This window comes from Nothobranchius furzeri, chromosome 3, assembly GCF_043380555.1.
Source record: "Nothobranchius furzeri strain GRZ-AD chromosome 3, NfurGRZ-RIMD1, whole genome shotgun sequence".
Taxonomy (NCBI): domain Eukaryota; kingdom Metazoa; phylum Chordata; class Actinopteri; order Cyprinodontiformes; family Nothobranchiidae; genus Nothobranchius; species Nothobranchius furzeri.
In genome coordinates this window covers 91,759,536-91,773,405 of record NC_091743.1, presented here as the reverse complement: position 1 = coordinate 91,773,405, position 13,870 = coordinate 91,759,536, and the positions used below count along the sequence as shown (strand labels likewise).

General features: G+C 46.6%; 2 protein-coding genes across 2 annotated transcripts in view; one reads left to right on the top strand and one right to left on the bottom strand.

Annotated features, from left to right (window-relative positions):
• The first annotated feature begins 387 nt into the window (after positions 1–387).
• LOC107396004 (gap junction Cx32.2 protein) lies at positions 388–3,137 on the top strand. Its single transcript, XM_054733746.1, has 2 exons — positions 388–472; positions 1,800–3,137. Exon 2 carries the CDS (start codon positions 1,809–1,811, stop codon positions 2,574–2,576), a length of 768 nt encoding a protein of 255 aa, XP_054589721.1. The 5' UTR covers positions 388–472; positions 1,800–1,808; the 3' UTR covers positions 2,577–3,137.
• A 3,480-nt stretch (positions 3,138–6,617) lies between these two features.
• mcm9 (minichromosome maintenance 9 homologous recombination repair factor) overlaps positions 6,618–13,870 on the bottom strand; it is a 33,265-nt gene continuing 26,012 nt past the window's right edge. Inside the window, exon 15 of the mRNA XM_015975482.3 lies at positions 6,618–10,234. Coding sequence (XP_015830968.2) covers positions 7,219–10,234 — 3,016 coding nt within the window. The 3' untranslated portion in view covers positions 6,618–7,218. The remainder of the gene's footprint in view (positions 10,235–13,870) is intronic.

Below are 13,870 nucleotides of genomic sequence, written 5' to 3'. Positions count from 1 at the left end.
ATCACTTTTTCATGTTGTGACCACCTGAGTGAGGTCAGAACATGAAGAAGCAAAAACCTACATATGGCAGCATGTAGGTTACACCATGCTGCCTGCAGCTGCAAAACTCTCGGTTTGTACTTTAGGGTGTTTCTCTGACACCTGGCAGCCTCACATCAACCCTGAAACTCCACTTCTGGCTCGTGGATCGGGAACCTTCTGCTAGGGCGACGGAGCGCCGCGACACTTTCATCAGATCAGCACAAACCAGTTCAGTCCAGATCCTGGATCCAGTCCAGATGAATGAACTTGAGCCCATTTCCACACCCAGGAGTGACAGTGGTCATGTCGATATGTGTGTGTGTGTGTGTGTGTGTGTGTGTGTGTGTGGGGGGGGGGGGGGGGGTCAGATGTTTCTTAGAGTCAACTCCAGATATAAGGAGGAAGTGAGAGTCTTCCTTCAGAGGCTGGCTGAACAAGGCTCGTTTTTAAGGTAGGCGACAGTTTACTGAAGAAAATGTGAACGTGGCAACAAATTTATTACAAATGAAGTTTTTAGAAAGCAGTTTGATTTAAAACGCCTTTTTATTACTGATAACATGTCTGAGAACAGGTGTGAGACGACCCAGCGTTATCTGGTGCTGGAGCCGGGTTAGGTGCCGGGTTTGACCCACTAGTGCTGCTAGAAGGCAGCAGGGAACACGTCTGCATGAATGTTGGACTCATCTGGCTGATCTTCAGGGTGACGTCAGGCCAGATCTGATCATGATGGGCTTTACCTTCTGACGGGAAGGGAACCTCAGATCTTTGGGCTGGTTCTGTGTCCACATGCGTAAACAACCCAGGCTCTGTTTCACCTGCATGTCTGAAGGTAGTAACGGGTCTAGAAGAAAGCCAAAGCCCCGTGCTCCTGGGGCATCCCAAAGCGGTTTCAGACCGGAGAGGATCTTCCGGTGAGGTTGGGTGGTGTCCCAGTGCCTCACTCCCCTCAGAGCAGGGAGACTAGGAGTAGCAGCTCCAGCTTAAGCTTGGTTTATGCTTGACGCATTCACTTTCCGCTTGGTGATGCGGCTCGCGGCTGGAACGCGCTTCGCAACTCGCAGCGTTTATGGTTCATGCGGCTCGTCTCTGCGGTGAGCCAATATTCTCCCAAACTGTAGGGGGCAGCATGGAGCTCTACGGCATGCATCCAACACTACACCATAGTAGAAGTAGAAATTACTGTTTACAACACGGCATTCCAGCATTTTTAACAGCGTCCTCGTCTTTTCCGACAGTGCGAGCTATTTCTCTCCAAGAATTATTAACAACATGGTGATCACGGTGATCTCTGAGAGCTGAATCATACAAATGTCTGTATTTACCAACCTCTGCCATACTAGCTCTTGCCGGTCCGCCATGTTTTTCCGCGTCCGACCGTCCGCGTGGTTAGAAATTTTCCGAGGTGCGCGTTGTGGAAATTCTGGGCCGTGCGGAGACGCGGTGGAGGGGCGTGGTTGTTAAAATGACGCAACTTTTCCGCGCAGAGCTGTGCGGACCTCGCGGACGCGTCAAGCATAAGCCAACCTTTAAGCTCCCACCTGATGATGGAGCTCCTGATCTCACCTCTTAAGAGCACCTCCGTGCTCTTGTGGACAGGTGGGGGGGACGGCCTCGTGTCCTGAGCTTTAACAGTGTCACACATACAGAAGGGTGGAAGCTGACTGGACCACAAATAAACTCTGATTTGAGGAAAACGGCTCATTGTAAGGCGTTTAGGTTCTGTCGAGGACACGCCTCTGATCTGTCAGGGCTCTGATGACGTTTTCTTCTTCCTGTAGGGCGTGGCCATGGCGCAGTGGTCCATCCTCTCTGATTTGCTGGACAAGGTGCAGTCCCACTCCACTGTGTTTGGAAAAGTATGGATGAGTCTTCTGTTCCTCTTCAGGATTTTTATCCTGGCTGCTGGCATCGATAAGATATGGGGAGACGAACAAACCAACATGTCCTGTAACACCTTGAGTGTCGGCTGTAGGAATCTGTGCTATAATAAAACATTCCCTCTGTCTCACACGCGCTTGTGGGTCCTCCAGATCCTCACGGTCTCCACACCGACGCTGGTTTACCTGGGACATGTCCTGCTGGTGATACGCAAAGAAAACAAGATGAGAAAGCGGCTCCAGCAGAAAAAGGACAGGGTCGGGGTGGACAAAGTCCCCAAGTACTCAGATGAAAGTGGCAAGGTCAAGCTGAAGGGAGTTTTACTGGTCAGCTACATGCTGCAGCTGGTCTTCAAGATTGTGTTTGAGGTGCTGTTCATCGTGGGTCAGTACCTCATCTACGGCTTCATCGTCATGCCTCTGGAGATCACATGTTCTGAATATCCCTGCAGAAAACAAGAAGCCTGCTTCATCAGCCGTCCCACGGAGAAGACGGTCTTCATCTGTTTTATGTTAGCCATGTCCGTCTTCTCTGTGGTTCTCCATGTCATCGAGCTGTTGTACCTGATGTTCTCAAAGGTGAAGAACAGGAAGAGGAGGAGCAGCGGCTCCGTTTCACAGAAAGTCCAACACACCCAAACCAACCCCAGCTCACGGGAGACGGTCACAGTGTGCTGAAGGACAGGTGCTGGCGAGCCTCGTGCTCCTCAGGAACACGACACTCTACAGCATCACACCTGCACCGAATACACATCTGGATTTAAAAGTTTGTTCTTTCAGTCTCACTAAAGGTTCAATACTAATGAGGTGACATGATGTGTTGTAATTGTTATGGATAACTATGCAGATCACATCCGTCACTCGTGATCAAAATACAACATCTACAGGTTTAAATGTGAATCCAATAAAAGTTCATATTTTAAATCTAATCTAAATACGCAGTTACATCTATGAGTATTGAAATATTATTACTTAAGTGTTTTAAACCAAATAGCTACCTAATAGTGAAATTCAGACGCCTGTGCAACAGAAGTAGTTCAACACCTCTTCCGTAAATTTCATTGTTTTCAACTAATGATTAAAAATGTTCTCCTTAGTGTTTTAGATGTTTGTGTTTATCGTGTTTGATTTTATCTCCACTGTTGTGAAGTGTCCTTGGGAGTCATGAAAGGTGCTTTTAAATCAAATGTATGATTATTAATAATAATAATAAAACAAGCACACTAAGGGGACTCCCTATACAACGAGATTGTGTGGTAGCTGAATAGGGAGCCTAAGAGCCGATAGAGCGCTGTGATTGGCTCACTATTGTGGACCAGTTGCAGTGCTCTAATGGTTTGAAACCCAGATAGAGCTGTGATTGGCCCACCAGAAAGCTGCTAAGGACCACAGATTCTAGTCTGTCCTTGTCAGACACGTGACCTGCATGTCAGCCACACCCCCTTAGCGCCACCTTAGGTGTGTGCCTCGTGTTGCTCGGGTGAGCCACAGCTGAAGCAGGATGGATGAAGAACAAGGCCGAACACGTCCCTTACAGGGATGGACTTCTGAAGGGGCGTGGATCGCTCTGCGGTCGACATCGTAGATCTCTACCACCTCAAAGGAAACAAACGGAGCTCAGATGTTTCATTACTGCTGAAAGTATATCACTCGGGTAAACGTAGCACTACTTCAACATATTTATAACAAGTACAAGTAAAAAGTAGCCGTCCAGAAACACGACTCCACTAACACAGGTGCCGGGCCAGGTCGTGTTTGCTGGATGGGCCTTCATTAAACAGGTTATTATCGATGTAGTGTGATGGTTTAGCTAATTTTGTTAAATGATCAATAAGACGTGATATTCCATATAAATATGAATGATCAGTCTGATTGGTCTTTGAATATTTAATTTCATATTACCTTAGGTTCTTTGGACCATTCAGGGAACACACACTTCATATTAATTCAGACAGTCAGGATAAAGTTATAAATATGATATTTGATCTTTCTGAACTAATGATTATACAGGTAAAAGCATGAATGAACTGATGATTATACAGGATGACAGACAATGAATGAAATGATGGGATGTAAGCCAGACGTTTGTAGCAAAACCTTGTTAAGTATCTGAGATCCTGTGTTGTCTGGGTTGTAAAATCAGAGTGACTGTATGGTTTAATAAGCTAGAGATTATGCATAAAACCATCCCACACCAGTGTGCAGGTCCGTTACCCGTGTTGTAGAGCCCTGCACTGAAGCCCCAGGCCCTCGGGTCGGCCCGGCCGGGCTTCGGTAATTACCTCGGACACGGGCTCAGATTTTAGGCCCGTGCAGGGCTCTACCGTGTTGGCAGCTCTGGGTGGTCCGGAGGAGAGGCAGCCCGGGCGGTGAGGTCACCGGACTTCTTTTTTTCTAATAAATTTGACGGAGACTGAGGACGGAGCTGAGGTGCAGCTATCAGTGAAACGGACGAGCAGCCCTCAAAGTATCTTCGGGTTTGCAGCGAACCTGTTTTTACCGGGTAAGAATAACGTCGTATATTTCATGAAGACAGACTGTGATGTGTTTATATTGATAATCCTAATAGATGGGTGGATATTTCACCACGGAGGACACACGGTACTGTCCACTGTAGAGAAATACTAGATTACTTTTTACAATATGATTGCTCCAATGTATGATTACATAAGAAATACATAACAAAAAAAATCAAATTTGAACGAAAAGGAGCAGAATGAAGGAAAACATCTTATAATTTCTGCCCCTTTTCCAGGAGAAATAATCTATTTATACATAATTACCATGTGTCAGACACACACACACACACACACACACACACACACACACACACACACACACACACACACACACACACACACAGAGATTCATTAAAACGTTTTCCTGTTCTAAATTCAAGAGCGATCACGATCATTGATTTAATTTACATTTTCATAATTATTTTGTACACTCAATTTGGTACATTTTTTTAATACATTAAATGAGTTTTTTTAATTTCCCTTTTAAGGATATTCCATAATTTAACACCATTTACAGATATATTACACTCCTTAACTTTAGTTCTAAATCTGGGTTTTGTAAACACATCAGTTTCTTTCTGTATGTAATTACATATGTAATTACTAGTTCTCTTCTCAAATATCCCCTGAATGTTTGTTGGCAGAGTACCTAAACTGGCTTTATACATGGTTTGTATGATTTTCCAGTCTTTTAAATCATGAAATTTCAGTAATTTATATTTAATAAACGGGTTGGATGGATCTCTACAGCCCCTATAACTGATGATTCTCAGAGCTCTTTTCTGTAAAATAAATAAGGGTTATGTAGTTTTTGTATGTTGCTCCCCAGATTTCTACACCATCTCTCTTAGAGATAGGGTGAGAAGCTTGGTCATCCGGGAGGGGCTTGGAGTAGATCCGCTGTATTGAGAGGAGCCAGTTGAGGTGGCTCGGGCATCGGGTCAGGATGCCTACTGGACGCCTCCCTGGTGAGGTTTTCCGAGCACGTCCAACCGGGAGGCCTAAAGGGAGACCCAGGACACGCTGGAGGGACTATGTCTCTCACCTGGACAGGGAACGCCTTCGGATTCCTCTAGAGGAGCTGGCCCAAGTGGCTGGGGAGAGGGAAGTCTGGGCCTCTCGACTTAAGCTACTGGCCCTGCGACCCGACTCCGGATAAGCAAATGAAAATGGATGGATATCATATAGCCAGCGGGGTGAATTTAGGCAAAGTCAGCAACTTGTTTACATCAGTGAACAGTCGCAGAGAGAACTTAAGCTAACGTTCGTAAGCTAGCTAATAACACTTAGCTTTTGTAAAAACCACTCTCTATGATCCCCACCAAGGCACACTACTTCTTCTGATACCTAAACATGGGCTTGAAATAGTGGAAGGAATGCTAAAAATAGCAAAAAACAACTTAAATATAAACAATTCCAGGCTCTACTTCTCCCTTTGTTTAGTACTCACGTCACTCACTGTTAGCATGCTTTTGCAAACCAGTATGGTAACCCACATGATAGGGTCATGTCGGTGCAAAGGGTCCATATGTTTCTTGACTGGAAAAGGGCGGTTTGTTAACTCTGGGTCAGGAAACGGGAGAACCGGTCGTTGTGAAGGAGAACAGCGAGGCAGCGTTAGTTCCATCCATCCATTATCTGAACCCGCGTGTCCAGCTGCAGGGCAACAGTGCTAACCACTGCACCACTGTGCGGCCACGCAGCAGCTTTATAAATACAGCACACTTCATACACAGAAGCAAATCAATGATAAATGAGCCGCACTTGTATAGCACCTCTCAGAGTAAGGACTCCAAAGTGCTTTACACTACAGTCTATCGTTCATCCATTCACCCACTGATGGTGATGAGCTACGATGTAGCCACAGCTGCCCTGGGGCGCACTGACAGAGGCGATGTGCTCTGGATAAAGATCAATAGAGCAAGTGACCAAGAAGAGTTTACTCCACGGATGGCCGGGCTCAGCCTTATGGGGTGGGGAGCTGGGACTTCTGAGACTCAGGTGGTTGAGGCGTTTGATCAGGACGCCTCCTGGTGCTTTCACATGTTCTGCTGGAAGGAGGCTGCCAAGTCGACCCAGGACACGCTGGAGGAACTACGTCTCTGTGCTGGCCTGGGGAGGCTTCAGGGTCCCTCTGAAGAACGGTCCTGTGATCCCCACTCCCACAAACCCAGGCTGGATGTGAACACATGAGCACACGAGCATTTTGAGAAGTTTATTGGCCACCATAATGCTGAATCAGCACCTTCACATGAAACCAGTGAACTTCTCACTTGAGCTATGAGTCATTAATCAGATGCTTTTCTCCCACGCTAAAAACGTCATCAGTTTGCAGCTTTTCTAACATAATCCTGACGAACTGTTTCCAGTTGAACAAAATAATCCCTTTTGTAATCTGTTTAGCTTCTCCAACAAAGTTCCTAACATTGGGTTTAGCTTTACTTTAGGACAACCTAAAGCAGTCTGTCAGAAGATGAAGTCGGTTTATTGTGTTCATGCTGAAAGCTGTTAGCAGAAATAACAGAGACAAGGTGGTGAAGCATTATGAGTGATAACAGATCATTATTTTACATGAGTTCACCAGTAGGTAACGTGCTAATAACTCAGCTCTCCACTAGAATAACTAACCATGAGAAACCTTAACTGAGTCATCCCATCTAATCATGACTCATCACTACTAGTCATGAGTAATCCTGACTCATCATGTTTAGTAATCCATCATAATTACGACTCATGACTAACCAGACTTTGACATAATTGTTTTTTATCATTTCACAGCACTGATTAGACCAATCAGCAGCTCAGGATTTCAGAACCTCGTGGTCCCAGTCCGTGTCGAGGACATCATTGAAGACCTCAGCAGAACCAAACAGGGACAGCTCGGAGAGAAAATGTTTGGGACCTGTTGGTGGACGCCCCAGATCAAAACACTTTCTCTTCCTGGGGTTCACAGAGCTCACTGAAGTACAGGGTTGTCCTGCTGTAGGCAGCAACAGCGCTAGCACATCCTTTTCCCTCCCAGCGGGGTCCAAAGCTTCACTCGGCTTTCCTCTGAAGGAACTTGCTGTTTCGTTAGCTACTGAACCAGTATTTTCTCTTTGAGGTGGACCTCTTTTCTCGTCCGTTTGAACTGTTGCTGTTGATTTGGTTGTGCCACTGAATGAGAATCTTGACAATTTAGCAAAAGCTGAAGCAGCTACAGCAGCTTTGATGTGGTGTGATCTGCTGCTGGGGGTCTGGGGACTTAAAGGTGAGCTGTTGGGGTTCAAAGACGAGGTGTTGGGGTTCAAAGACGAGGTGTTGGGGTTCAAGGACGAGGTGTTGGGGTTCAAAGACGAGGTGTTGGGGTTCAAGGACGAGGTGTTGGGGTTCAAAGATGAGGTGTTGGGGTTCAAGGACGAGGTGTTGGGGTTCAAGGACGAGGTGTTGGGGTTCAAAGACGAGGTGTTGGGGTTCAAGGACGAGGTGTTGGGGTTCAAGGACGGGGTGTTGGGGTTCAAGGACGAGGTGTTGGGGTTCAAGGACGAGGTTTTGGGGTTTAAGGAAGAGGTGTTGGGGTTCAAAGATGAGGTGTTGGGGTTCAAGGACGAGGTGTTGGGGTTCAAAGACGAGGTGTTGGGGTTCAAGGACGAGGTGTTGGGGTTCAAGGACGAGGTGTTGGGGTTCAAAGATGAGGTGTTGGGGTTCAAAGACGAGGTGTTGGGGTTCAAGGACGAGGTGTTGGGGTTCAAAGACGAGGTGTTGGGGTTCAAGGACGAGGTGTTGGGGTTCAAAGACGAGGTGTTGGGGTTCAAAGACGAGGTGTTGGGGTTCAAGGACGAGGTGTTGGGATTCAAGGACGAGGTTTTGGGGTTCAAGGACGAGGTGTTGGGGTTCAAGGACGAGGTTTTGGGGTACAAGGACGAGGTTTTGGGGTTTAAGGAAGAGGTTTTGGGGTTTAAGGACGAGGTGTTGGGGTTCAAAGATGAGGTGTTGGGGTTCAAAGACGAGGTGTTGGGGTTCAAAGACGAGCTGTTGGGGTTCAAGGACGAGGTGTTGGGGTTCAAAGACGAGGTGTTGGGGTTCAAAGACGAGCTGTTGGGGTTCAAGGACGAGGTGTTGGGGTTCAAAGACGAGGTGTTGGTGTTCAAAGACGAGGTGTTGGGGTTCAAGGACGAGGTGTTGGGGTTCAAGGACGAGGTTTTGGGGTTTAAGGACGAGGTTTTGGGGTTTAAGGACAAGGTTTTGGGGTTTAAGGACAAGGTTTTGGGGTTCAAGGACGAGGTGTTGGGGTTCAAGGACGAGGTGTTGGGGTTCAAAGACGAGGTGTTGGGGTTCAAGGACGAGGTGTTGGGGTTCAAGGACGAGGTTTTGGGGTTTAAGGACGAGATTTTGGGGTTTAAGGACAAGGTGTTGGGGTTCAAGGACGAGGTGTTGGGGTTCAAAGATGAGGTGTTGGGGTTCAAGGACGAGGTGTTGGGGTTCAAAGATGAGGTGTTGGGGTTCAAGGACGAGGTGTTGGGGTTCAAAGACGAGGTGTTGGGGTTCAAGGACGAGGTGTTGGGGTTCAAGGACGAGGTTTTGGGGTTTAAGGACGAGGTTTTGGGGTTTAAGGACGAGGTTTTGGGGTTTAAGGACAAGGTTTTGGGGTTTAAGGACAAGGTTTTGGGGTTCAAGGACGAGGTGTTGGGGTTCAAGGACGAGGTTTTGGGGTTTAAGGACGAGGTTTTGGGGTTTAAGGACGAGGTTTTGGGGTTCAAGGACGAGGTGTTGGGGTTCAAGGACGAGGTGTTGGGGTTCAAAGACGAGGTGTTGGGGTTCAAGGACGAGGTGTTGGGGTTCAAGGACGAGGTGTTGGGGTTCAAGGAAGAGGTTTTGGGGTTTAAGGACGAGATTTTGGGGTTTAAGGACAAGGTGTTGGGGTTCAAGGACGAGGTGTTGGGGTTCAAAGACGAGGTGTTGGGGTTCAAGGACGAGGTGTTGGGGTTCAAGGACGAGGTTTTGGGGTTTAAGGACGAGGTTTTGGGGTTTAAGGACGAGGTTTTGGGGTTTAAGGACAAGGTTTTGGGGTTCAAGGATGAGGTGTTGGGGTTCAAGGACGAGGTGTTGGGGTTCAAAGACGAGGTTTTAGGGTATAAGGACTGGCTTAGCGCACAAATATCACCTGGAATGGTGCTGGACCCTGAGTTAGTTTTTTTGTCAGTTACAGTAACTTCAGGAAGCTCTTTGTCTTTTTGACCTGAACCATCAGAGTTGGGCCTTAATGGTTGTCCTCTGCTGACTGAACTCTTTTGGTGTTTGTGTGTTTCCTGCTTGCCCCAGCTGTCCTGACTAACAGTGGTCTCTGTATTTAAGGCGGTGCTGATGGCATTGGAGGGTTTCATCCTCTTTGGTCTGAATATAAAGGCTGATAAATTGTGACGCTGGTCCACAGCAGGACCAGGATCTGCTGCTATGTTCTCCCTCTGAACATGGAGGCTTTTACCTGAGAGGGGGCCTGACGGTGTCTCTGTCCCACCTCCCTGTCCCACCTCTCCATCACACTGCTGATGACTCAGAACCAGCAGGCTCGTAGACACTTTAGGAAACACCGGATCGAAACGCTCTTCCTTTTGACGACTGGACTCTTTGGTTACAGCCGAGTTATCAGGCTTCCCGCTGACGTTGTCTTGAGTTGATGTGATTGTGGGTGAGGTCAGATGGAGGCTGGATGGGGGAGAACTCGTCCACTCGTCAATGGTTACACCCCCCTCTGATTCACAGTGGGTGGTGATGACCTGCTGCTGCTGGTTCCCAGCTGGGTCAGAGGACAAGGTCTTGGGCATGGTGCTTCTCCGCCTGGTAAACGAAAGTATTCAGATAAAAGGTGCATTATGTAGAAATGAAGTAAAAATGGCATCCTGTGGTAAAATGTGGTTACTGCTACCACTTCTCTGGAGCTTTTTACAATTGTCTGTGCTGCATTATTAGCTCACAGGAGACACGGCAACCCCCCACTCACTGAGGGTGAACAGTCGTTCCTTCCTTTTATTTTGAAAAGAGGAAAACGGAATCCCCACAGCCAGCTGGATATGAAATATGTTTCAGTAAAACCTTCCTTCTCTTTTGGGATTTTCTCACTGTAAAAATTTCTCTCTATATTTGTACATACTGCACCTTTAATGAGTGAGTTTTGTCCAATAGACAAGGCCAACTGAACCCTTTAGAGGTTTTCTCTGTGAAAAAATGTGGTTGGTTTGGTTTTATCTGACTGACGTGAGCTTTTTGATGACCATGAACAGAACGTCTATTTGGATCATTTCCACCTAAATCTGCTCATTTTATTGGTTGGTGTGTTGATGTGGACACGCGTCCAGGTGAAGAGCTGAACCAAAGATGAGCACAGGTGCTTTAGCATCTCAGCCATTCAGAACAGACCTGTCTGTCCACCATGCTGGGGAACAAGACCCAGCTCTGCTCTACTTTAGAAGCATCTTCTGCACAACCGTCACAGACTGACCAGTTGACTTGGTTGTGGTTTGGCTGATTTTATTTATTTGTTATTAAAGACAATATAATAATAATAATAATAATAATAATAATAATAATAATAATAATAATAATAATAATAATAATAATAATAATTATTATTATTATTATTATTATTATTATTATTATTATTTCTATGGGGGCTGTGGAGCAAGCCTACAGGCCTTGGACCACAGAAGAGCTTGTCATACATTTTGACTCGGCATGCACCATGGCGCTTGACATGGAAGCCCCAGTACGGGTAAAGAAACCAAAGTCTAAAAAGGAGCCATGGCTAACTGAGAGTACTCGAGTACTGAAAAGGATGTGCAGGAAGGCCGAGCGGAGGTGGAAAAAGGATGGGCTCCAGAGCTCGCTTGACCTACTAAGGGTACATTGGATTGGCTATCAGAAGGCTGTGAAAGATGCAAGGGGAAAGTACTTTGCCAACGTAATCTCCTTAAACTCTCAGAATGCTGGGATACTTTTTAAGACAGTGGACTCTATTTTAAATGTCAATGAGCCCCTTGCGATTGAGTACTCCACTGAGTCATGTAACAATCTCTTGGATTTCTTTGTGGACAAGGTAAGGGTGACAAGGGCCTCTATTCCACCACTTAGGCATGCCCCCTATGCAGATCTCTGTGTTCCAAAGGCACTGGAAGGTTTTCAATCATTAACTTTCGCAGAGCTTGAGGATCTGGTCATGAGCCTTAAGCCGACAGGGGCGGTAACTGATGTTCTCCCGGCAAGGCTACTGACAGACGTTTTTCCTGTAGTGGGTGATCATGTACTGCAAATTGTGAAAAGCAGCTTGATATCTGGGGAAGTCCCCATTTCCCTAAAACAGGCGGTGGTACGACCCCTGCTAAAGAAACCAGAATTGGACCCAACAGTCTTATCTAAGTTTAGACCTATATCTACACTCCCTTTCATTTCTAAGATCACAGAGAGGGCTGTGTTTATCCAACTGATGTCGATTCTACAGGAGTGGGAAATTGGAGAAGTGTTTCAATCTGGCTTCAAACCCTTTTATAGCACTGAATCTGCATTGCTGAAGGTCCTTGATGGCATTTTACTAGCCAATGATTCCAGTGATGCTGTGGTTCTGGTGCTCTTGGACTTGACATGACATCAGCCTTTGATGCCATTGATCATGGCATTCTAATAAACCGGCTGGAGCGGTCTGTGGGTATTACGGGACAGTGGATAAGATCCTACTTGACAGGGAGGAGTTTCTGTGTGAAGTTGGGGGACTGTTCCTCCGACATGGCTGAGCTGCCTTGGGGAGTGCCCCAGGGATCGATTTTGGCCCCACTATTTTTCTCATATCTCCTACCCCTGGGTGACCTATTTCGCAAGCATGATGTGTCATTCCATCTATATGCTGATGATTGCCAGGTTATTTTTCCAATTAGGCATGGTGGGTTATGCACCATTCAACCTTTCTTGGACTGCCTGGAGGATATTAAGCTATGGATGGCTCAGAACTACTTGTGTTTCAACCAAAATAAGACTGAAGTAATTCTGTTTACTCCACCAAAGACCCTAGGAGGTGCCCAGGGGCTTGATCTTTCCATACTGGCACCGCATCAGAAGGCGGTGGCCACTAACCTAGGGGTAAAGTTGGACGCAGAGCTCAGATTTGATTTTCAAGTAAACGGAATCGTGAGATACTGCTATTTTCGTCTCCGGCGGATAGTGAAGATTAAGCCATTTCTGTCACGTAGTCATTTGGAAACTGTGATCCATGCCTTTGTTACCTGCTGGCTGGATTATTGCAACTCGCTATATGCGGGGCTTAGGCAAGCTCCAATAGCACACCTCCAGGCAGTTCAGAACTCTGCAGCTCAGTTGTTAACATGTACCAGGAGGTCTGAACATATTACACCAGTCCTATGTGCCTTGCATTGGCTCCCTGTCTCCTATCACATCAGGTTTAAGGTTAGCCTGTGTGTATTCAAGGCATTAAACTGGGGGGCACCTAAATGTCAGACATCATCCACCAGCATGTCCCAGTGCATTCCCTTAGGTCAGCTGACCAGAGACTATTACCTGTGCCCAGGTACAGCTTGAAGTCTCGTGGGAGCCGTGCCTTCTCAGTGCTGGGACTAAGGCTCTGGAATGATCCCGGCCGATGTGAAGCAGGCCCAATCACTTGAGAGCTTGAAAAGCCGACTAAAAACCCATCTGTTCTCGTTGGCGTTTGGACATTGAAGTTGGGATTGGGTGGGCAGCATCACTTTGAATGTTTCTGGATCTGATTCTGGAAACAGGACTGATCTGGATTGCTAAACTGTACTTGGGAGTTCTTATTGTATTTTAATGGTTATATACAGTATGTTTGTTTTATTGCTGTAATTTTTTTATTGATGTACACGCTTCGTTTGTCCGCTTTGGGCATGTGAAAGCGCTTTATGAATAAAGTAGATTCGATTTGATTTGAAAGACAAGTTACAGTCATTTCATCACATAATTACAACAAGATGGGCCGAGTTAAAAAGACAGGAAGTCAGCGTGGTGGAGCTTCTGTTTACATATAAAATCAGACCTGCCAACCTCGTCAAGTCTGTGAGAACCACTTGTGCTGCGTTTTTTTTTTTTTTTTTGCAGACTTTTGCAACTCCATTGCTTTTCATGCTGTAATTTCCCCATTCACTGGACAGAAAAGTTCACACACACACACACACGCACGCACACACACACACACACACACACGCACACACACACACGCACGCACGCACACACACACAGACACACACGCACGCACACACACACACACACACACACACACACACAAACACACACTCACGCACACACACACAGACACACACGCACGCACACACACACACACACACACACACACACACACACACACACACACACGCACGCACACACACACAGACACACACGCACGCACACACACACACACACACACACACAAACACACACACACACACGCACGCA